Source organism: Gossypium hirsutum, chromosome A09 (genome assembly GCF_007990345.1).
Source record: "Gossypium hirsutum isolate 1008001.06 chromosome A09, Gossypium_hirsutum_v2.1, whole genome shotgun sequence".
In the NCBI taxonomy this organism is placed as follows: Eukaryota; Viridiplantae; Streptophyta; class Magnoliopsida; order Malvales; family Malvaceae; genus Gossypium; species Gossypium hirsutum.
This window is the reverse complement of record NC_053432.1, coordinates 68,076,441-68,100,386: the sequence shown is the minus strand read 5'-3', so window position 1 is coordinate 68,100,386 and position 23,946 is coordinate 68,076,441. Positions and strand designations below refer to the sequence as shown.

Here is a 23,946-nt window from a genome sequence, read left to right as displayed (position 1 = left end):
TTAGATAAAAACAAAATTATTGATGATAATCCATATCAGTAGGCAGACATAATCTTGAACTTCATCTTTACCATTGTTGCCAAACTCTTTCACTTCAATTATTGATGATAATTTGGAGATTCGATTCATGGAGGTTTTGAGTAAGCTACTAAGGTAGTGTTAGGTAGAGTTTGAAAAGTACTTTATAAGTGAAAAGCTTTTTTCAAGTTATAAACAATGCTAAGGAAGTGTATGTTAGACTGACTAAAGGAAACCGGGATGAGTGGATGTGGATGCTAACCATAAGCTTGAAGAAAACACCAATGAGTGCCAGTGGAAAAAGGGATGTACCAGCGTCTCATAGGAAGGCTTGACATTGCCTTTGCAATTTGTGTCTTTTCCGGGGTATTATTAATTTTACATATTTTAGTATATTAGTTAGTAATAAATTAATTCATTTATTTATTTTGAAAAAAAAAAGCTTATTTTGAATATGTCTTATCTTTAACAAGAGTTATTACTTTTTTTTCTAATTTCAAGTTTAAAATTGTATTAAATTCTTTATTTCATATTTAACTCTTACAATGCATACCTCATAAATAAAACTTTTTCCTCTTCTTATTACACCGGTAACCAAGTGAAGCAGTAAAACGGTGGAGATTTTCACTGGTGTATATTGGATAGGGTTTATTTCGGAAATTGTATATTTCTATGGGAAAATTTAGTAAAATGAAAATGTGCAGATATTGAGACGATGGCTAATGGAGTGTGAATTAATGTGCCTGAAGAGAGTGCTTGAAGAACATCCTATAGAATTATTTTGTGATAATAAAAGCAACCATATGAATAGCCAATAATCCAGTTCAACATGATCGCATAAAGGATATCGAGATGAAGATGCATTTCGTAAGGAAATACTAGAAATAGAATATTGTGCATTCTTCTTATAACCACAAACAATAGTTGGCTGATGCTATGAAGTTCCAACAGAGAAACAGTGCGCCCACAAGTGCAAGTATTGAATAGCTTGCTGCTGCCCGCTCCACTCTAATGCTGTTATAACCTAGACAGGGTTACTGGTCATAGGTTCTGGCTAAAGCGCTTAGGTTGTTTTATCTGTATGGATACAATTCTTTGATATTGAATACTAATATCTTCTTTCGGAGGGAAGAAAAAGCCTGCTAATTGAGATAAATTTCAAATCAGGCCTTTTCTTGCTATTCCTTCACAAGCATTTATTCTCATTCACTGTTGAAGTAGATATTGATGGCTGCAAACCAATGGAGAGTGGGCGGAGCAATGGTGAACTGATTTACTTTTGGACTGATTGGTGGCTTGCCTCGTGCAACCTCTCATTCATCTTACTGCAAAGGTTACTGATTAATTTCAGATGGCCAAGGTAGATATATAGAACTCGGAATATACATGTCTTTGCTCATCTTCCCATGGATATATGCGCATGTTTGTATATCAGCAAAGTCAAAGTTTGAATTGGTGCAACTCTTTTGGAAATGCTCCTCAAATATATGATACTACATTTACTTTAGGATAATCATGGGTGGCCTAAGCTCTCGAGTATTTCAGTAACAATGACTCCTCCTGAACATAGCATTACCAGAGTCAGGGTAAGCCTTCCTCCGGGAACGAGCTCTGGCAGTTTAACTGATGTTGATGGAGTGGAGTACCGATCTGACCAAGACATAGCTGCAGGAAGTATCCCAAATAATACCAAGACTGGCCAAACACATGCAACATTTTGTCACTTTACAAGGCAAAGGAATTTAGGCTTTTAATGAAAACTAGAACAGTTTATTGTTGTTTCCGATGCAAGGCACGAAAATCCTTTGCGATTCAAATCTTAAACTTATTAATTGTTGCATTGTAAGTGTGATTATATGAATCCAGTTGTAGTAAACCTTAAGTTCTCAATATACAAGTGGAAAAGCATATTTATCTTAAAACTCTATGTCACATGGATTCGGCAAAAAGTTAGATATGAGCATATCTCAAGGATATTTTTTATAGATTTTGAGGGTTCCGCAAAACAATGAGGTAGAACAAAATAGCTTAAATTAGTTAATGTCCAAAGCTTGGGAAAAAGGTGCAGAAAGTGCTTTAAACTAGAGAGTTACCTCCATATGTTCCAGCAAAATCCAAGGCTTTAAAAAATATCCCTGGGTCTAGCAAAGCAAGTCCTAGTGGTGGAATTAGTGTAAGGAGATAGGGCTGAGGCCTATTCTCACCGGCCGGAAGTTTCAGCACTGAAATCATTGGAAAATAAAATTAGCAAAAATGGGTAGTTTATGCATTATAACAATGACATATGGTGCATTGAAATTAAGCTGAATAATGTTGTGTAGTATACATATTCAAGTAACATAAGCTTCGAATTGAAGCCAATGTGGGACAAGCAGTAAGATATTGATGCATGTGAAATCATTGACAATATCCAAGGAAAACTTACAATCAGCCAGGAAATCAGAAAGTCCCAAAACAAATCCAATATATGATGTTGCAATTGCAAGAAGTGAGAACACCTCAGTTATTGGCTGCAAATTCGTTTCAAACACCCCCAAAAATGGTGTCAATTACAAACCCCTTTGAACCTGAAATTTTTTTGGCTGAAATCCATTAAAGTACAATGAGCTTACTCCAACAACTCCACTATTACTAGCTCGCAACTGTTGCAATGGATCTACCATCTGATCGGAGCCCGTGCCAAGACTTGAAATAGATCCTAGAATAACAGCGTCCCACACAAGAAATAAACCAAGCGGTATTGCTGTGCCTACAACAATAGCAGTCCTGCATTAAACAAAAGATTTTATCATAAGGACACAAACAGAGAGATCAGTTGACAAACAAAATATTGAGAAGAAATAACACAAATGTTGTGCCCCCATTTGGCAAAAAAATCAGAATGGAGGGGGAATGGAAAGGAATAAAAAGAACCTTAATGATAAGATCTGTCACCTTACTTTTGACATGTTTCCTTCAAGATTTGTGCAGAGAACCGGCACAACATTCTGAATCACGTAAACAAATTAGTTATACATTGGATTTTACTAGGATGGAGATCCGTGCCGAACTTGTAAGGTATGGTTGGTGTCCGTACCTTGCAAGTTAGGTACGGATTTCTGCAACTATACGAGTATATGTTAATGATTTTACCTGGTAAACAAATGATAGTGCAATTATCGGTATACTCATAGGAACAGCTTCAAAGTTAGCTTTAAGAAGAGCATCCCACTCTAGGCCTCCACTTGCAACAGACTAAGCCAAAAACAAAAAACATCATTTTCTTAGTGAAATGTGCAAAGACTTGACACAAATCCATCAGATATATTTAAGAGCAAACTCAGTGAGAGAGGACCTAATTAAGCTATAAATAATGAAAGTTAAGCGATATTGTTGATAAAAAAGTCAGGGAATTACCACAAGAGCAGTGAAAGAAGCGATGATTCCGAATACAAGAACTCCATTAACAGCACCAATAAAGCGCTGGCTACAGTTGAAACACAAGTCCAAGTTAATCTTAATCTGTTCATTCTAAAACAAAGAAATATGGAAGTACATTTTTAAACTTACAAGGAATAATTTTGGCAGAGAAAAGAAATGTAGGGACGATAGTGTCAGTAATCCCATATTGCTAACAATTCTTTATAACTTAAGGTTTGGCTTCATGTATATATATATGATAAAAAGATGAGCATTTGGGTACTTGAGCTTAAATTTCGTGATGCAAATAATTTTTTATTGAGATAATTACAATAACTATTATTTTATTTGCATCTGAACTAGTTTATTTGAATAACATAACTTTCAAGAAAGTTTTGTAAGCAAACTTAAAAAGCCTTGCTATCAAATAGTTTAGCACGTTCGTAAGCACATCAATGAGTAATGACAATTTCAACTTATGTTACTTGAATACAGATGTGAGTGTCAGTTACAGGTATATGTTCAATTTTTTAAGAGCATTTCATGTTTTTGAAGGGTTCTTGGAGGATCATACGCCCATACTCATGTCAGAAAATACGAAACAACACCAACCTTCCAAAGTAGCAAATGCCACCAAAGACCAAAGAGAACAATGTTGCACTCTCCCATCTGCAAATCGAAGGCTGTCATCAAAACCTAAAACCACATAGGAACAACTGTTTGATACATTAATCATAGTAGAAGCGTGGTATCATGATAAGTTGGTTAGAAGCTTAGAACTCGTACAAGGGAAGGCCAAGATAGTTTGTCAAAATATCTGAAGAACGAGCCAGATAGGCAACAAGAAGGGCATAATGTATGAATATGTATGACCAACTGCAAGACAAGCAGACAAAACAAAACAATAATGACTTCAGACAACTTAAAAAGCTGCAAAAATTTTATAAGGTGTTTGACAAACAATTTCAAACCAGATAAGATAAATCAACACAAAATTTACTTAAGTTGACTTTTCCATTATTCATTTATAGACATAAAGCATGCATTTGATATTGTAAAATGTACTTGCTAATATCAAATTTATGTCTTTTCAGCCTACCAAGCAATTTGAACTCCAACTGGTCCAAGAGTTCTCCTGGCCATAGATACCTGAAATATGCCATATGGAAATAGGAATTAATTGAATTTAATTAAACTAATGGTAAGCTTACAAAAGATCTAACCAAAATGTGATCTAAGCAGACTTGGTTTCTAGGAATGATAGAGTGGCATATAGTTTACATACATACCAGTGAAACACCACCAGAACCCAGTTCACACATTGTGTTGACATTTACTTCAGCAATGAGCAGCCCAGTGGCAACCTGGAATGAATGGTTGCCTTAATAAAAAAGTATAGAGATGAAGAACAGAAACGAAAAAACGGAAAGAAAGAATGTTGTATATCACCATGAAAACCCAACAAAGGATACAAGCAACTGCGGAGGCCAAAAACCCAGAATCTTGTGTCACTGCTGGAATGGCCAGGATCCCTGCACCCACCTATAGATTGAGCCAACATCAGGCAAACAAATCAATATTTATATATACATACACATATATGTATGTATACGTAAAAACTCAAACAATGGCAGGAGAGCTGATACAATGAAGGGCATACCGTGGTACCCGCCACCAGGAATATTGCACTGGATAAACTTCCTAGAGGGGATCATAGAACCCAAAAGTCAAACATATCATTAAAATTTTAAAGGGTAATTAAAAGGACAATATATATATACCAGGTTCTCTCTTGAGAGTGGCTTGATTGAGGTTTGAAAAAAGCCTTTCAAATTCGTATTCTTGAGGCTGATTATCAGAAGACTGTCTCTGGGAGGAGCACTTGAAGGTTTTGAAAGGAGTAGGAAGCTGGTGATGAGAGTGGTGGTGAAGTCTGTTTCTGAGCAATGATTTTGGGCACAACAAGTTGTGGGTGTGCAAGAGTAGTCGAGGCCTTGCACGAGAGATAAGGGAAGTGGGCGTTTGCAGTGGAATAGTCATAGAGATGGACATTGTTCGTGTTTCCCTTTCAGAGCTTAGAGTCAGCTGATTGAGCTTAGTCACTAGGCAGTGTCATTATCGCTCCAACAATATAAGCAGAGACATGGTTCAACTGATGAAAGCAAAGGACGACGCTTGTTCTCTCTGGATAACGTGGGCCATCCTATTCCATTTCCCATGCCATAGTATAAGTAAAAATAACTACACTTACAATTTTTCTCAATCCATTTAAACATCATCTTAACTTAAGGTCATTTGTCATTTGTCAATTTTTCTTATGCTCTAAGTTAACAAATAATTTAAAAATTATAAAAAAATAAAGTAAAATTAAAATTAAAAAAATACTTAAAAATTAAAATTAAAAAATACTTAAAATATTTTTTAAAAAATAGCATGAAATACTATGAATTATTATGCAAATTGTCATATTTAAAAATTTAACATTTTAGTTAATATTTTCATTAAAAAATCATTTGTCTCTTTTTTAAAAGATTAATGGTCAAATTCTTTTTAAAAGGTTGATAGCTAAATTTAATTAAAAAAATTATATTGACACAAGATGTAAACATTAAAGGTTAAATTTGACATTATGTCTAAAGAGTTTAATTAACCTGCCTTTAAACTATGCTATTTATTTGAGTTAAATATTTAAAAAAAATTCAAATTAATGGGATAAGAAAAAGTAATATATGTTTGAGTGAAGAAAGGGGAAGATGAAGGGAGGGAGAAATTGGGAAGAGAGAGAGGGTAATATATTTCAAATTAATGGGATAAGAAAACATAATATATATTAAATGTTTTTTCATTTATATTATGGGTATGATATTTCAAATATATTTTTATGTAAAATCTTTCAATTAATTATTTCAAATATCATTATATTTATATGTAAAATATTTTAAATACACATATAAAACTATATAATACTAAAATTTGCTATATTCATGATATAGATTAAAAAATAAATATTACATATGTATAAACTTTTTTTTCTTTCTAAAATGGCCTATTTGATCAATAAAAAAATTATTTTTAGTATCCAAATATAACACCTTAAAACATAATTCCGATATAAAAAAAATAGACCTAATTAACGATTTAACCTTTAAATTTCATCATTTTTCTACTTTAGTATTTAAAATTTTTAAAATGCATTTTAATACTTAAACTGTCATTTCATTCACCGACTTAGTCCTCGAAATCCTCCTCTCCCCATCTCCCCACTATTCTCTCTTTTCTAAAACTCTCCCCCTACGTTTCTCACCGGAAAGATTCCTCATCTGATCACGTGATTCATGGTATTGTTTTTCATTTTTCCATTTTCATTTGAACCTTCTGATTAAAACCTGTCTTTTATCATTTTGCAAAAGAATTGCTTGGTAACATTATCTGTTGGAACTTCTTTAGCTAGCAATAAACCTGGAAATCAAGTACTAAATTATGTTTTATAATTCATCACCAAAATAAATCCAGAAGAAAAACTGACATTATTTGCTGGAACTTCAACACAAAGCCGAAAGCAGTTGGAGACAGGGAGGAAGTTAATATGAAAGAATGCCCTTTGGTAGCCGAATGCCATCAACACCAGTTTGCCCTTGGAAACCGAAGGAATCAGCATCAACTGGCCCTCCATCTCCAAGCATCAGCTGGGAGTTGATGCAGGCAAGATAGGCCTGGAAGCATGGAAGGCGGCCTTGGAACAGATGGGTGAAACAACATGTATATAACACACTTTAAACATGATTATGATATTTGAAGAGGTAGAGTTCTGCTTGAATCAATCCCAACAGATGATAAAAGCTTGGTGCAAATTATGCATAGACCATGGAAGCCAGAAATTTAACTTTATGCATATAGAAAGACAGTCATGGAGATAAAATCCCCAAAATGTAGATTTACTTCAGATAATGGTATCATACTAAAATTACAGAAGAAATAGGGTACAAGGGACACAGGTAAATTATGTACTTTGCATCAATAGACGTTATTCATTCATTGTTCTAGATAAGCTTAAGTTCAATACCACTGAATTTAGTAGTCTAAATCCAAATTAACATAAGACAGTTACATTTATTTAAAACCCGCATTCGGTATCCTGATATCCTTTCCTCTACAATCTCCAGTCACCTGAATAAATAAATAAATAAATAAAGATAATATTACTACTAATAAAACTATACCACCACCAGGCCTATACAATAGGAAAAGAGCATAATGAAATTCCCAAGTACGAATCGAAAACAGAGAAACAGAACAAGAAGTAATGTAACTTCGTATAAAATAGAAAAAGCAACAAGATTATTGATAGTGAAAGCTAACACGAATTTCCCCAAAAGTAAGGGACCACGGTTAAAATTTGTGATAATAAGGTTTTTGAGATTCAGATGAAGAGTTACTCTTTCTGTAAGAGGGATAGAGGTTATTAAGCTCTAATGCTACATATAGATGAGGCAAAATTATAATACTAGAATGATTTTGAAAATCAAATCATCCAGCGTTATCGGGACAGCTCCCGATGTAGTAGAATTTAATCAAATTTATAACCAAACTATTCGTTTCCTTGTTTTAGTTTCTAAGTAACACTAGCAAAGTCATGTATTAGGCAAAGAACTATGGAAAGATTATTCAATTTTTCATATTCCCAAGCCTACAAAATAGAGCAACCTAGAACCTAATGACATTTGCCATTATCATGCCTCAATTTTACTAATTTCCTTAACATCATCTCTTCAGGTTTTATACTATTACAGCTTACAATTAACCAAGGTTGGCAATTTCTTTTATCCATCCAAACATGTAAATTCTATTTGTTAGTCATCATTGCGCTCGAGTTCACTTATTTTCCAATCCTCGGATTTATTTTCCAAACTGTTATAATCCTCACTGAACCCTCAAGTTCATCCTTTTGCTCATTGCATACTTCATGCACTATCCGAACTCCATAGGCCTCGATTTGTCCCCTTTCCCCCATATCTCATCCTACCTTATCCATTACAATTGTCCACAAAAAGTTATCCCTATCAGATAAACATAGAATAAAGATGGTAAACAAGATCAAACATTTGAAAAAAAAAAGATCCTAAAAGCTCAATCTCCTTAGTTTATACTCTGGGAAAAACAATTGCCATACAAGCAAGCATATCGATGAAGCAACAACATGCACATGCAACCGCACATTGAAAGGAAGAAAAAAATGGAGAACTGTTAAACCAAATCAATCCCAACAAAAAAAACCTGGCAACTTAAGCATCAATCCACAGTTCAAAATTCAATTTTGTTGAACCAAAGACAACCCAAATAATCAATTCGCTTGCCAACTCTTCATAATTTGTGAAATGAGTTTCAATCCCCAACTATGAATTATGACGAAGTTCATTATCCGAAGGCTTAAATGAACCCCATATCCAAGAACAAATGAGATTCCATGAATGAACACTACTTTTTAAGGTCCATAAAAGATCAACCCATATTTTCATTTAATCACCTACAGTAAGAAAAGAAAACAAAATTAGGAATGGGATTGAGCTTTAACCTTAAGCGGTGGAAGTACAACCGGCGGGAGCATCGCCAATAACCTTGAAATCCTGTAACTCCTTGAAATCCATCCATGGCTTGTCCCACACCTTGGCTTCATAAACTTTCGTCTTGTCACCATCCATCGCCTCCAATGTTATGTAATACATAGTCCCAGAAACCACTTGTTGTTTTACATTCGTCACCTTCTTAAACTGTAGCATCGTATTCTACATTTTTTACCCCCCCCCAATCCAAAAAAAACCCATTAATCGACAATAAAGTTTAGAGAATTGACATGTAAATTCAAATTAAAAAAAAAGTACCCCTTTCTTGTTGTGTTCATCAACAGCAAAACGAGCGAGGTTTTCAATCTCCAGGCTATTGGCGCTTCCATCGACCTGGCTAATTCCACCCAAAGTAGCCATTTTCTCTTTTCTTTGCGTTTTTTTTCTTTTTTCTGAGGATATGATTTTTATTATATGTAATTCAGTAATTCCGATATCCAAGTGTCGTATTTTTATAGAAGAAAAAAAGTCAGCGAAATGACAAAAAGAGATGCTTTTGTTTCAGTATCCTTTGCGTCTAGTAATTGGTGGAGATCGACGCGTAACAACTATCCAGTATCGGTAGAGCTATATTTTCCACGCTTTTAAAATTGTTGGTTTAATTTTAGTTTTGATCCCTGTTAAAAGTTAAAATTTTAATTTTATATTATCAGTTAAAACTTACTAAGGATCAAAATTATGGCAAAGTAATTTAATTAAAACTCGAGTTTTAACGTAGTAGATACAATTTTTCCCCTTTACAGTCTGATAATTTACATTTTTTAATTTTCATCAAATGTTAATAAATTAAATCATTTACATTAATTACAGTATCTAATTTTTAACATCTCATTAGGATAATATCTTCAAAATTTATCCATGTATTGGTGATTTTTTTTCCGTACAAAACCATTAGGGCCCAAAATGTCAACATAAATAGGTAGAGTAGATATTATCAGAATTGACTTGATATAAATGGGTTAAATTATTAAGGATGGAAACTTAGAGATATGATTTAATAAAATTAAAAAGTTGAAAATGCGGAAGAAAATGAAAACTACCCATTCCAAACATTATTAATTTATTTCTGAGATTCCGTGGGTGGAAATTACATTCCTTAACGCGTAAGCCATTTAAAAGTCAAAAAATCTAGAATGAATGAATAAATTCAGTGAGCAATCCCAATGGTCTGTCTACTTAGCTTCAGCCGTAAGCTTCGTGACTCGTGAAGGAATTTGAATCCTTAAGATTATAAGCTGTCTAATATTCCGCCATAAACCCCACCAACAGCTTAATTTACATAACTGTTATGATGACTCTACTATTAAATTAATTAATTTACTATTAAATCTACTATTGAACTTTCAAAATTTTCTACTTTCATCATTAAACTTAAACCACTAATATGAATTTTTTATTGATTTAATAATAAATTTAAATTTCTAATTTTTATACTTTCTATCAATTTGATTATAAATTTAAAATATTCAACAAATAGCCCTTATTGTTTACAATTTTTTTTAGTTTAAATTCTAAAAAATTTAATAAATTTAGTCATCAACATTTACAAAATAACAAATTTTATGTCTCTTTTAGCCTTTGAATTGCATTGTTTGTAAAAGCATTCCTTGGTTAACTTTACTAATATGGCAGTCCACATGAATGTCATATCACCAGTTAATTAAAAAAATTAAAAAATATATAGAAACTTATAGAATATTATTTAAAAATTTAAAAAGTATTTAAATTTAAAATATATTTATATAAATTATTAAATTCTCAAAAAGAATATATAAAATATAAAAATGGTAAAAAAATTAAAATATTACAAAACTGTCATTTCTAGCAGTTAAAAAAAAAAAACCTTTCTGAATTTTCACTATAGTCTTTTTCTGAAATAAACAAAGCTCTCATTTGTTCTATCCTTAGGAGTCGCCATTATTAGCGTCAATATTGGTGGCTTCTTACCATCACGACGTCGATGAAGTTTCAAATCTAAAATCTTAGAAATATCAATGTCGACACCAATAGCTTCTTCCAACTAAGGTTGAGACGAATTTTTCAAATCCAAAATCCAAAAATACCAATCAACAAGGCTTTGAACTAACATGTCATCAAGTCCTTTTATCTCTTCTTCCATTGACACTCAACAGATTATTATAAAAGGTTTAATTGGCAAAAGATTAAATGAGTTTTATTGGAATTATTGATTATGAATTTGTTTTTACTTTGGTTGAATTAAGTGGCTTGAAATTTTTAAGTGTTTGTTTTCTATTTTCAATGTTTTTGATTAGGGTTGTAAGTTTTTGAGATTGATGAATAAAAACTGAAACTGATACTTGATTGTCTTCATCAATTTTGAGATAAGAGTTTTTGTTTTTTATTGTTTTTTATTGCTTTTAGCTTATATTAAAACTGAAACTAATTTTTGGTTTTCATTCATTAATTTGTTGAAGAAGAATGTTTTGTATTTAAAATTTTGTGTTTGCTTGATTTAAGTAGTTTAAATAAAAAATTTTAAAAAAAATTTCTTCAGTTTCAATTTTCATTTATGAATTTGAGGCTTAACTTTTTTCCTTTTTATTGTTCATTGATGAAGCTTTTTGGAGGTGATGGGTAGGTTATAAAAGTAAAAAAATTAACATTAATAATTGAGAAATTAAAACTTCAAAGAAAATAATTAAGAAATTAAATAAAAACAATGTGTTCCAAAAAAAATTAGTGTAATATTCCCTCATGCAAATATTTTATAATTTTAGTGAAATATTATTTTAGTATTTTTTAAGAAATTTAATATTTTTTTATATTTTATATAAATTTTTAAAATCAATTTGATATAATGTGTAAATTTTAAAAAATTAAATTTATTATTAGACTAATAATAAAAAATTTCATGTCAACACTTCCGTCAAATTACAAATGAGTGTTAATGGTAGGTGAACAAAAAAGTTTAATTTTGAATATTTTAGTGACCATTTTTGATATAATGTGTAAATTTTAAAAAACTAAATTTATTATTAGATTAATAATAAAAAATTTCACGTCAACACTTCTGTCAATTTACAAATGAGTGTTAATGGTAGGTGAACAAAAAAGTTTAATTTTGAATATTTTAGTGACCATTTTTGTACTTTACCCTTAATAAAACCATGCCACATGATACATTCTTGTTTATATAAGATTTGAGTAAAATGTAAGGAAATTAATGAAAGTTTAAAGGCTTAATAAATAATTTGGTACCTAGTTTGACACTTTTTTTTTTCTAATATGACATATGTGCTATTTTTTAGTTCAATCCCGTACTTGTATTTGACAAAAGTTATATATTTTGGTATCCAAAGATAATAGTGTTAACTTTTTTAATGTTTAATTTGGATTTTAAAGTTAACTTCATGAAAATTCATTAACTAGCTAATAATAATAGAAATTAACTTTGATCAAATCAACCCTAAAATGAGAATTAAATCTCATCATCGAATTGCATTTGATAAATTAAATGCAAAATTAAAAAAATTCACAATTAATATTAAATTTATTCTATTAACAAAATCATAAAAAATTCAAACCTAATAATATTATCAATCAATTTTTATCAAATTAACATAAAACTTAAATTAAACATTGAATAGTTAACAATATTACGTTTTGGCACTAAAATATTTAACTTTTGTTAAATAAAAAAAAACAACACAAATATCATAATAAAAAATATATTAAATAGCTAATAATAATAGTATATCAATTTGTTGTTAAATAATAGTTTAGATCCAGCTGTCGGGTATTTTATTAAAATAATATCAAAAAATTTAATTATGAAAATTATATATGAAGTAGATTATTTACAAAAATTAAGTCGTTTTGTGCGGTGTTTTTGGGTGTAACCAAAGTGTCTGGCGACACCATCCTAAAATTTCCTCCACCTAGAGGCATAACTAGGGAGTTGGTAAGGGCCCCGCCCCACTTAAAATAGAAAATTTTTATTTAGATCTTTTAAAATTTTTAAAATTTTAAATTAATAAAAGTAAAATTACACTTTACCTCTTAAAAATAATAAAAATTTAATTTAATCTTTTAAAAATTATAAATATATAAACTATTAAAATAATAAAATTATATTTTTACTATTGTAAAAATTATAATTTAATTTTTCCGTCTAACTTCACTCATTATATTTTTTAAGTGATGCCATCAGAGAATTAAATAACACCCGAAAAATACCTTTAAATACAAAAAAAATGGCATCAATAAGAAAAAAAATTATTTTTTAAAGTGGTACCGTTAAAATGTCAAGCAGCACAATGATTTAAATTAAGAAAAAAAAATGCTGCTTAAAAAAAAAAACAAAAAAACTTGACGTTGAGGGTGTCGCCTCTCTGCTTCCTTCATATTTGCTGCCTCTCTTGCTCCGTGCCTCTGCTTGCTGGTTGCTGGCTGTTGCTTCAACCTCTTTCAGGCCACCGTCCTATTCAGCTTCGCACCTCCCTTAGGTCCCCGGTACCGATCACAAACTTCATAATGTGAGGATGCATGTGCAACATGCCAACATTTACTTCTTTTTTAGTTTGAAGTTTCATTGTTTCTCTTCTTAGTAATTATTGGAAGGCAACTTTACTTTCTCTTTCATTTTTCTATTTCCAGGCATGGGAATCAAATTAGTCAATGCACTTTTTATTTATTTGTTTTTTCTATCGGGTGAGTTGTATCTGCTATATTATGTTTGACTATTTTATTATTTTTTAATTTATGCTTGTGTTATATTTTCAAAGCTGAGATAGCTTTTTCCCTTTCAGGCAAAAAAAAATGTGGAATCAACTTTTGGCCAATTCATTTAAATTTTTTAAAGCAGCAAATTTTTTTAGTTCAAACCGGTGTCGCACCTCAAAAAAATATTTTTTTTCTTTATCCGTATCGTATTTGATCTATATTTAAGGAGCATTATTTTGATACTGCTTGATACGCTTAGCTACACCATTTCAAAATATATATTCTTTTACCGACTCATTAGCAGAAAGTGAGAGAATTTTAGTGTGTTACTTAACACAGCATCCGAAACAATATTTATAATTAATTTAGTTATATCATTTTTGTAATTAATTTTTTATATTATTTTAATAAATAAATAAATAAAAACCCTCCAGCCGACACTTGCATAGATATTTTATTGTGGTCGGGGACTCCGGTTTGCAGGATTACTGCTATATAACTACGGAAGGCAACGTAATTCAGACAACCATTTTACAGTCTTCCCTCTTCTATCTCTAGCAATGCCACCAAGAAACCCAAAGTCCGAGAAGATACTCGATTTTGTGGTAAACAAAGGTAATGGAATAAAGGGATTAGTGGATACAGGCATTGAAACCGTTCCCGACCTTTACATTCTACCAATCGAGGAGAGATTGCTACCAAACAACATCTTAACTTACGACTCCATCCCAGTAATCGACGTTTCCAATTGGGATGATCCCAAGGTTAAGGAATCGATCCGCGATGCTGCCGGCAAGTGGGGTTTCTTTCAGATAATTAACCATGGAGTGCCCTTGCATGTTCTCGACGCCGTCAAGGAAGCCGCTCATAGGTTCTTTGGGTTACCATACGAAGAGAGAAACAAGTACTGGGCTGGGAATTCGCTCACTGACACAGTGACTTTGAAAACAAGCTTTGTTCCGCAGGCAGAGGCTGCTCTTGAGTGGAAAGATTACCTCAGCTTTCGTTGTAGTCCTCGGGATCTGGAATCATTCCCCCTATGGCCCCCTGTTTGCAGGTAATTTTATTTTCTTCTACCCTTCTGCTTTAATTGTCGCCTATTAAGCATCTACACATGTTTAAGTCAAGCTTTTGTAATGGTTATGGATCTGCTCTTTTGGTATAACAATCTTCATTGAGGGTTAGGTTTTGAAGAAGTTACCTTTTTGCAGTTCTTGACCAATTAAAAAATGGGTGCTTGAGAGGATTGGATATATTCTTATCAAGTCGGAAGACAGGTAAGCTTGATTCATGCATTTGCAGACGTTTTGCGGATGTAATGGGTGACACGACAGTCGATTACAGAAAATATCGATTGAAAAAAAACCTCGAACTGCAAAATAACACCCATATTTACAATTGCCTCATGACTGTTTACAGGGATGAAGTGGTGGATTACGTGGAGAGTGCAAAGTCTGTGATAAGGAAGCTGCTGGAGGTCCTCCTGGAGGGCCTGAAGGTGAAACAAATAGATAAAGCTAGAGAATATACATTAATGGGTTCGCCGATAGTTAACCTAATGTACTATCCACATTGCCCGAACCCAGACTTCACAGCAGGAGTACGGCCTCACTCCGATATATCAGCACTCACTGTTCTCCTCCAAGACGATAATGGCGGCCTTTATGTTCGAGCAACTCAAAATGATAGCTGGATTCATGTTCTGCCAATCAATGGGGCTCTCGTAATCAACATTGGAGACATTCTACAAATAATGAGCAACGACAGATACAAAAGCATTGAACACCGGGTGGTTGCCAATGGAAGCAAAGACAGTTTCAGTGCCTATTTTTGTGAATCCAGGACCAGATGCTGTTTTCAGTCCTCTGCCGGAAGTGCTAGAAAGTGGGGAGCAACCATTGTATAAGGAAGTTGTCTTCTCAGATTACTTCAAATATTTTTTTCAGCAAGAAACATGACGGAAAGAAAACGATGGACTTTGCCAGGATATGATTGATCCCCCTCTGTTGCAATGTCCTTGCTGAAGTAAAATGATTAAAATGATTATGGAAAAATAAACATGCTATAAGAAAATGAATTTGGTCTGGTTGTCTATGATCTTGTATAATCTCCTAATATGCTGAGCTTGATTGCTTATATAATCGTAATAACCAAGTTTGAAGTCTGGCATGAAAACTGAGCTTATCTTTTACTAGGTAACAGGCTTACTTGAGCCTCTAATTTAGCAAAGCTCAAATAACTCGATTTGTATCTCAAATCGAGCTTGAACTTTAAAAATTAATCCCGATGAGTTCAAGCTTCATATAACTAGGACTCCTTTTAACTTAAACTCGATTTGGCTTTGATTGAACCTCTATTATCATTCAAGACTTGCAAAACTCTTTTGCAAGGAAATCCTTGCCCTCCAAAATATATGAAAATCTTAAAATATATATATGCCAGTATCAGACGCCTTTGATTATATGGTTTTCTTGTTACTACATTCGTGGTTAACAAGAAAACCATGCACCAGAAACTTTAATAGGACAAAAACAAAGCATAAATAGGAACATATAATCAAAGGCATTCCATTTTTAATACTGTAAAATTTGGACCACCAAAACATAAGCCAAAATTGGGCTTTCTATATATCCTTTTTTGTCTTCCAAAAAATACACAGCAAGGTAACTCCATCAAACATTCGAAATGAAAATAAAATGATAAGCAGGAAAATAGCCTTGTTAACATTTGTCTTACCTTCACTTGCCAAGGATCACATTTTACCAGTGCCAGCAGTTCCATAGAAGCATGCCCGAAAAACAACATTAAAATGAGATGGGGTCAAGCCTCGCATTTTTCTTCTGGGATACAATTGCCTTCACTCATTTCTCTTTTCTAGCCAAAGATTCTCCTTTATACTCACTTCCAGCGGTAACTACAAAGCCTGCCCCAACCTAAAAGAAGCATAATGGAATAACTACGGTAATAAATACTAAAATGTAATAAAAATTAATGAAATTAGTTGATTCTTCACATTATGAAAAGTTAACAGTGTTGGAGAATTACTTGGCAATCCTTCAATACAACACACTCTTGAAGTTGTACATTGCTGCAAATCACGGAGCCTTGAATTATACAGCCATCGCCAATGGTAACATGATTCATTACAACTGAATTGACAACCTGCATATGCATGGAAAGCGATTTGTGTTGCAAAGTGAACAAAAATCAAAGCTTGAAACTTTTATTTATAAGTTCATAAATGACAAAATCATATGGGACAAGCTTTACTGACAGATTTACATTTTGCTTTATCTTACTTGCTTATTATGACTAAATAAATCATCATACCTTTACATGGGAGCCTATCCGGCAGTGACGGCCAATTACAGATCGTTTTACTTGGCATTTATCACCCATTTCTGAACCTTCCCCCAGCATACAGTGTGGTCCGACCTAAAATCATAGGAAGATAAGGCCTTACTTTATGGGTATAAAGCATGTATATTAAAACCTGCATGTTTATTCTTTAGTATTCACAATAAAAACCAGCAGTTATCCAAATTGGTTTTAATGATTCTAAAGATATGCTAGTGATGTAGGCTTACAGTAGTTTTGGTTCCAAGCTTAGGTGAAGGGCCTATAACATTATCACTTAGCAGATGATCTGCCTCACCAGTGACCTGAAATGTTCGAGATACATATAAGTTATTTATGAAAAATACAATGTGGATTAGAAAACACAAAGTGCCAAATAAAAAAAGCAAAATGAAAAATAGATCTCACATCTCGATTGATATCCATGAATGCTTGAATGGAATTTAAGCGAACACAATAACTGCTGCTGCTTGCAATATAAGCACAACATTTATGGGTTTTCCGAGTTTGGGCAAAACCATCAGGATCCATAGAATAGAGTTCATGAAAGCTTGGGGTAGATGCATTAGCAAGGATTTGAGAGACCATTACTTGGTTGTTTGGGAAACTAACCTTCTTGTTACCATCTTCCTCTGCTTGTGGAATTCCACTTAATACAGCCTGAGATTTCTGACAGTTTTAAAAGAATCAGGAACAAAATTAGATACCCAGTTATACAAGAGTGGCCTTTGAACATCCTGAAATGTAGTGCTACTAACCAACTGGCTCTGGACAAGATAAGGAACTACATCCTGTTTCAAGCTTTGAAAAGTATCCTTTCGGTCTAAAACTTCTTGCAGGACAGACCTGAGCGGAAATATAACAAATTATACTAAAATGGAGCACCCCAGATTTGAAAGCTGATTTCAAAGCAAGTAGGAGATGACAGGGAACCAACCTCTTGAATGCATACATGTGTGCATCCATCAGATCAGATCGAATTTCCATCTATTAAAATACAAAAAAGGAAAACAAGAATAACAACAGAATGTAACAAATATGAGTCTTTTTCCAGATAATTAAAATGCAAAAGGAAAATTTTTCTTTAGCAATCTACTTTTCCATTTGACAAAGGAAAATAAACGCATATGCAAACATATGGATGGAGGGAGAGGGAGGATCCAAGCACAAGTGCATGGAAAAGATTAATATTACAAGACTAAAATAAAATAATAAGCCATGTTGCCAATAAAAAGGCCAATTTATTGTAATAACACAAATGCTTCTCTGAAGCAATAGAATCAAGAGCAGCTTTTGAATTATTGGCCATAAAGAATATTAGAAGCCTCTAAACTTGTAAGTGGGAGCATGCAACTCTCTCATCAGTCAACCCCACCAAATAGGCATTAATGTTGTAAAAGAAGAAGAAGAAGAAGTAAATGGACTGATTGAAAGCAATACCTGGCCTACTGCATGGAGAAGGTGCTTCTGAAGTCGTGTATCTTTCTCAATTTCTGCTCCTAGAATGCATTCAAAGATTAAGACTCCAGCCCAATGAAAATGCTAAATAAATCAGAACATTAGAAGTCTAACCTGTTGCTATGTGTACTAAAAACCGTTTGCGAGGGTCCAGTCCAATGATGTTGTATCGTCCTGGTTTTTTGGTTTTGTCTTTCCCACCAGAGGACCCTAATTCTGAAGACCCACTAATGGGAACACTGCAAAGTGTTGCAGTCACTACAGCATCATGTCGCCTGTGGGTGGCAGCAACTGCACCAGGAGAAACATCAGAAACAAGATCACCACTCACAGCCTGCAGGAACATGAAGAGGGCTGTAAGGAAAGAAGCTAGTTTGGGAACTCAAACACAATTAATGAAAAAAACTCTTAACCAAAATGTCTTTTGCAGTGAGGTAGTGTGAGATTGCCCTAAGTGCCCCAGCCGTTCCAATATCCTCAGGGACTGCAGCAATCTGCAACACCAGATAAAAGGAAACCAGTTAGTTATTAAACTAGGAAAAGGAGAGTATCTCACCACAAACAAATATGATTCATAGTCACAAGAATGGCATGCAACCTTACAACCTTAAAGAACATATTTATGAAAACAGAAATGAAGTGAAGCATGTATGCATGCATGGTCATCTTAGATATAGTTTTTTGGAACTGAAGAAAGAAAAAAGGAAAATCTTACACTAATAGACTGAACATATGTGATTAAGGGATTCTGCATGTGCAAACAAGTGGAGTTTCGTAAAGTACATGCATAACCTGATTAGGAAGCTTCAGAATAATGATGATAACAAATTCTGACACTGAACAGTACTGATTGCAAAAACCGAGAACAGAAATAGTTAACAGCATGGAGAAAGAGAAAGTATAAAAGGGAAAATACTAAAGCACTTTCAAGTCTACTTTTTGACCAAGGATATCTCTTGATGACAACAAATCATAACAGGACAGTTCACTTCGAAGCTGTATAATGTGGTTCTCAAGATGCCAAAATAATGAATTTTACCTTGTTTTTTCAAGTACTAGATAACATAAGACTACAGTGTAAAGAGGAAAGACATGAAACGCATAAGATTCTATAAAATGAGCAAAGCCCTAATGGATGAAATTACCATCTTAAGCAACCTCAACTGTTCAAACTAAAATGCCACAACAAGAAAATTACTGCTTCCATTCCTGCATCGATTAGTTCTATATTCTAACAGTTCAAACATTGCCATAATAGTAACCATAAAAAATTGTTTAATATGATAAGAAGAGCTTAATCTGATTATCCTATTATCCTATAATCATATTGACTAATGTATTGACAAAGCCTGATTCTTTTCTTCTTGATAACAGATTTACAATCTTGCAAAGCCGTCAATCATTTAATGCAATACCCAGCCTAGCTAAGACAAGGACTGCAAATTTCCAAGTCAGTGAAGCAGTAAAGCAATAACTCTATAGACTCCACCGCATTTGCCCATTGTAGAATGCAGCCAACCACACCTCCATACAAAAGGGGTAACTATCTTCTTGATATTACACTCATAGGCATTCTGTCATGGTCCATTACAAGTCAATGCACAAGATCTCACAAAAGGGATTTATCTCACACTATTTCATTGCATTTGATATTTCTATCACAAAGCTACAAAACTTGATTGGTTGCTCCATGTAACTTCCTAAGCTAAATCTAATAGTACATGAAACTATAAAATGGTGTAAAACTAATTAACTTGATATCTTCTCATGAAATATATATATGTATCATATATATAATGTCATAGCTTCAACATAAAAATATCAAAGCTAATTTGTAAAAAAAAAAAAGAAAAAGAAAAGAATACAGTACCTCAACATGTAGACGATCAACGAATGTCCCAGAAATCCAAGCACCAACAAGAAGCCCAGCATCTTCTCCTTCAACCACCTATTTGCCACCCCAAACATTCAGAACAAAATAAAAAACCCTAAAAACTATAAACAAATAATAATAATATCCATTTAAAACATCCCAAGCCTTTAAAAGAAATAAGGAAAAAAAGGAACTCTCTTTTCTTACAACAATGAGATTTTTGAGGTTGGTTTCTTCCAATTGGTGCAGAACGTAGTAAAGAACAGGGTGGTTGGCTACCGGAAGCAGCGGTTTAGGCACGTCCTGCAAGCAAGCATTTCAAGAACCAAAAATAAGAAAAAGTAAGGAATAATGAAATTAAGAAATGGGTTTTATTATAGTCATTGTTTTTATCCAAAAGAGTGGGAGGGGAGACCTTGGAAACAAGGGGAGTTAGACTCTTCGAATTGCCACCAGCTAAAACCACCACTTGGAAATCCATTTCCAACCGGAGAGAACTTAGGAAATAAAAAATAAATAAATAAATAAACGAAGGGTTTTGCAGTGGGATTTTGGTGAATCTAGGAATGAATAAAGTTGCAACTAAATAGAATCTTTGTATATTGGATTTTGATTATTCAGCAGTAAAAAGGAGCTCCAGGATTTTCAGGCTCTTGTGGCTTGGGGCCCTTTTGTATGCACCTTGCTTATGGTGCCCAGCGCTTATAAGCTTTCGGCTGGAAGAGTACGATGCGACCGAGCGCTCGCTCGGTTTCACTTGCTGAACTATGAGATTCACTCCAGGGCATGTTTGGCATTGTAAATTTGTAATTGTACTTCGGAATGCATTAAAAAAAGGTTTTTGAAAGGTCAAAAAAATGATATTAGTCCTGTAATTTCATAAAATTTAAAATTTAATCCCTATACTTAAAAGTTAAAAAATTATTTCTTCATACTTTTCTAATTTTAAAATCTCATTTCTATCTTAACATTATTTAGTATTTTTTGTCAATTTGATATGTTGATTAGATTTTTCTCATATGACATTACATATGATTGATAAATAAATTTGTTAAGTTCACAATTTTTGATGAAAATTAACAATGATAATAATTGGATTAAAATTTTTAAATTGAAAATTTAGAAGGATTATTTTTTAGCTTTTAAAATATAAATATTAAATCTTAAATTTTGAAAAAGTATAGAGATTAATTGCATATTTTAACTTTTTGAAAAGTGTTTTCCTAATGGTTATTTGAAAAAGTGTGATTTGTAATTTTAAGTGTGTAATAATGCTCTAGAAAATTAGACTGAAAAATTATAATGTTAATCTTAGACATGAAATTGGAAACTAAAAATTAAATTAATTTTAATTTTATAAAACAACGAATTTAGAAAGAAATTTGAATTGACGAGAATATTTTTTTAAAAATGTAAATAAAATAGAAGTTTTGGTAATTACAATTATAATATACAATTATTAGTTAAAAACATTTTGATGCAAACAAAAGTTATGTTAATTTTATTTATTATAAAATAGAGTAACCATCTTAATTATCACTTAATTGATATTAAAGTTTTATATAAAAAATAATATTAAAGTTAATTATGTTAATTAGTTATTATTTTGAATGATGTAACTTTGTATTAATTATATGAAGTAAAATTATATTGCATGTTGAATATATTCAAAATGCTTAATTATTAATTAAAATTTTTTTATTATAATATTTGAAAATAAAATATTTAAAAAAATTAATTAAATATTGCATCCGAAGCTACTAATGTTTAAATAATTTAATAGTACGATACATGAAAAATGTATTTTAAATACTTTTAAGTAATTAATATTTATGAAATATTTAAATAATTTAAAAGTATATCTGTTATGCTGTAGTAAGTGTCATGATACATAATGTGGGCACAAACTTTAGTATAAGTATTGATATAACAATGTGAATAAAGCAAAAAACATTGGGATGAACATAAGAAAAAAACTTAACGCAAATTGATGCATCACATAACTTTACAGAGCTTTGCCTAAAGAAGAAATTCACAACTAAACTCGTAGAACAAGCACTGATTTAAACTTAATTTACCTAACTATCAAATAATTACATACTTACCCTCGTACATTTCGTATGAACTCTTATACTAAAAGTTGTTAACTAATTACTCAAAAGTGAATAAACAATAAAATTATCTCACCAAAAATTCCTTAGGCTAGACCAGGTTTCTTTCTGATCTACAGCTCAAAAGGAGTTTTTGGAACTTTTACTAGGAACCCTATTTAATAGATATACAATGGGTTTCAATGCATGCATCCACAATAATATAGGTAATGAGGAGTTACTCACCATACTTTGAATCATATTCAATAAAGTTTGATTATGCTTTTCCACAATACTATTTTGTTGAGGTATGCCTGGTGTAGTACTGTGCACATGTGCCACAACTTTCACGGAATTTTGCAAATGAATTTGACCATCTTCTTGATTCAATAAATTTTTCATAAAATTCACCACCTCTATCAAATTTTACTATTTTCATTTTCTATCTGATTGCCTTTTAACTTCATTAATGTATATCTCAAAGGCATGTATTGATTAAGGGTTTTCATCAAGCAAATATATATAACAATACTGTGAAAAATCATCAATAAAGGTGATAAATTACTTTTCCTCATTAAGAGATGGAACATCAAAAGGTCCACATATATTAATATGTATTATTTCAAGAAGCTGAATATTTATTGTGGCGTCTTTCTTAGTATATTTGATTTGCTTTCCAATAATACAATCTACACTTACACCAATATCAGTAAAATCTAAAATTAGTAGATTATCATTCTTTATTAATCTTTCTAATCTTTCTTTGAATACATGATCCAAACGTTTATGTGGCAAGTAAGCATAATTTTCATTTGGCATACTACAATTAATTGGGTACATTCACATTATCAACAAGTAAGGAATTTGTAAAAAATATTATCAAGTTTCAATTTACATAATTCATCAATAAGGTTTTCAAAACCTAAAATAATATTATCCTTAAATAGACTGAAACAATTATGCCCAAACTTTACATTAAACCCCCAAACATCAAGTTTTGAAATAGATATAAGGTTCCTAGAAATTGAAGGAACATAAAGAGTCTAAAATAGGTTTAGGTGATAATCGGTATCTAAGACCAAATGATAAGACCCTATGCCTTCAATTGGGGCCTTCATACAGTTCCCCACATATAGGAAAACTTCAATTTAGGTTTGTTGTTTGAATCTAAAGGAATCCCTCCATCATGTTGGACACATGAGTAGTAGCATCGGAATCAAACCACCAAGTATTACAAAGAACTTTAATTAAATTTGATTTAAAACATTTAGAAACATAATGTTTACCTTTTTTCGAACCAAGCTTTGCATGTTTGGCAATCTTTCTGATAGTGTCTTGCTTTCTTACAAAAGTGACATTTATTTGTCATTCGTTCATTTTTCTTGCCATTAGAGACATTAATAAGCGAGTTTTTCTCTTTCTTAAATTTGTTTGTTTTTGCCTTTAA

The 23,946-nt window shown here is 32.2% G+C and overlaps 3 protein-coding genes and 1 pseudogene across 5 annotated transcripts; 1 reads left to right on the top strand and 3 right to left on the bottom strand.

Annotated features, from left to right (window-relative positions):
• Nucleotides 1–894: 894 nt before the first annotated feature.
• Nucleotides 895–7,171, bottom strand: LOC107889284 (tyrosine-specific transport protein). The gene is made up of 15 exons (XM_016813651.2): nt 6,944–7,171; nt 5,199–5,620; nt 5,078–5,118; nt 4,867–4,959; nt 4,707–4,781; nt 4,517–4,566; nt 4,204–4,293; nt 4,030–4,086; nt 3,415–3,484; nt 3,151–3,252; nt 2,953–3,005; nt 2,631–2,784; nt 2,444–2,528; nt 2,112–2,240; nt 895–1,713 (listed from the first exon to the last, which is right to left on the bottom strand). Exons 2-15 carry the CDS (start codon nt 5,467–5,469, stop codon nt 1,532–1,534), a joined length of 1,452 nt encoding a protein of 483 aa, XP_016669140.1. The 5' UTR covers nt 5,470–5,620; nt 6,944–7,171; the 3' UTR covers nt 895–1,531.
• A 156-nt stretch (nt 7,172–7,327) lies between these two features.
• LOC107889285 (cysteine proteinase inhibitor) lies at nt 7,328–9,590 on the bottom strand. Its single transcript, XM_016813652.2, has 3 exons — nt 9,297–9,590; nt 8,990–9,200; nt 7,328–7,584 (listed from the first exon to the last, which is right to left on the bottom strand). Exons 1-2 carry the CDS (start codon nt 9,396–9,398, stop codon nt 8,991–8,993), a joined length of 312 nt encoding a protein of 103 aa, XP_016669141.1. The 5' UTR covers nt 9,399–9,590; the 3' UTR covers nt 7,328–7,584; nt 8,990.
• Nucleotides 9,591–13,642: 4,052 nt separating this feature from the next.
• On the top strand, nt 13,643–15,813 carry LOC107889282 (feruloyl CoA ortho-hydroxylase F6H1-3-like; annotated as a pseudogene).
• On the bottom strand, nt 15,095–21,209 carry LOC107889280 (translation initiation factor eIF-2B subunit gamma). Of its 3 annotated transcripts, none has more exons than XR_005901136.1 (14): nt 20,825–21,196; nt 20,617–20,712; nt 20,407–20,484; nt 18,950–19,030; nt 18,651–18,870; nt 18,519–18,571; nt 18,016–18,065; nt 17,837–17,924; nt 17,487–17,747; nt 17,309–17,383; nt 17,052–17,156; nt 16,767–16,883; nt 16,458–16,654; nt 15,095–15,741 (listed from the first exon to the last, which is right to left on the bottom strand). XR_005901136.1 is itself a non-coding variant. In XM_016813648.2 (13 exons), the coding sequence occupies exons 1-13, from the start codon at nt 20,888–20,890 to the stop codon at nt 16,583–16,585; spliced, it is 1,368 nt and encodes a 455-aa protein (XP_016669137.1). In that variant the 5' UTR covers nt 20,891–21,209; the 3' UTR covers nt 16,326–16,582. The 3 variants fall into 3 exon arrangements, 1 of the variants encoding a protein (XP_016669137.1); XR_001681702.2 differs by having other exon boundaries at nt 18,519–18,577; nt 20,825–21,195; XM_016813648.2 differs by lacking the exon at nt 15,095–15,741 and having other exon boundaries at nt 16,326–16,654; nt 18,519–18,577; nt 20,825–21,209.
• Nucleotides 21,210–23,946: the final 2,737 nt, after the last annotated feature.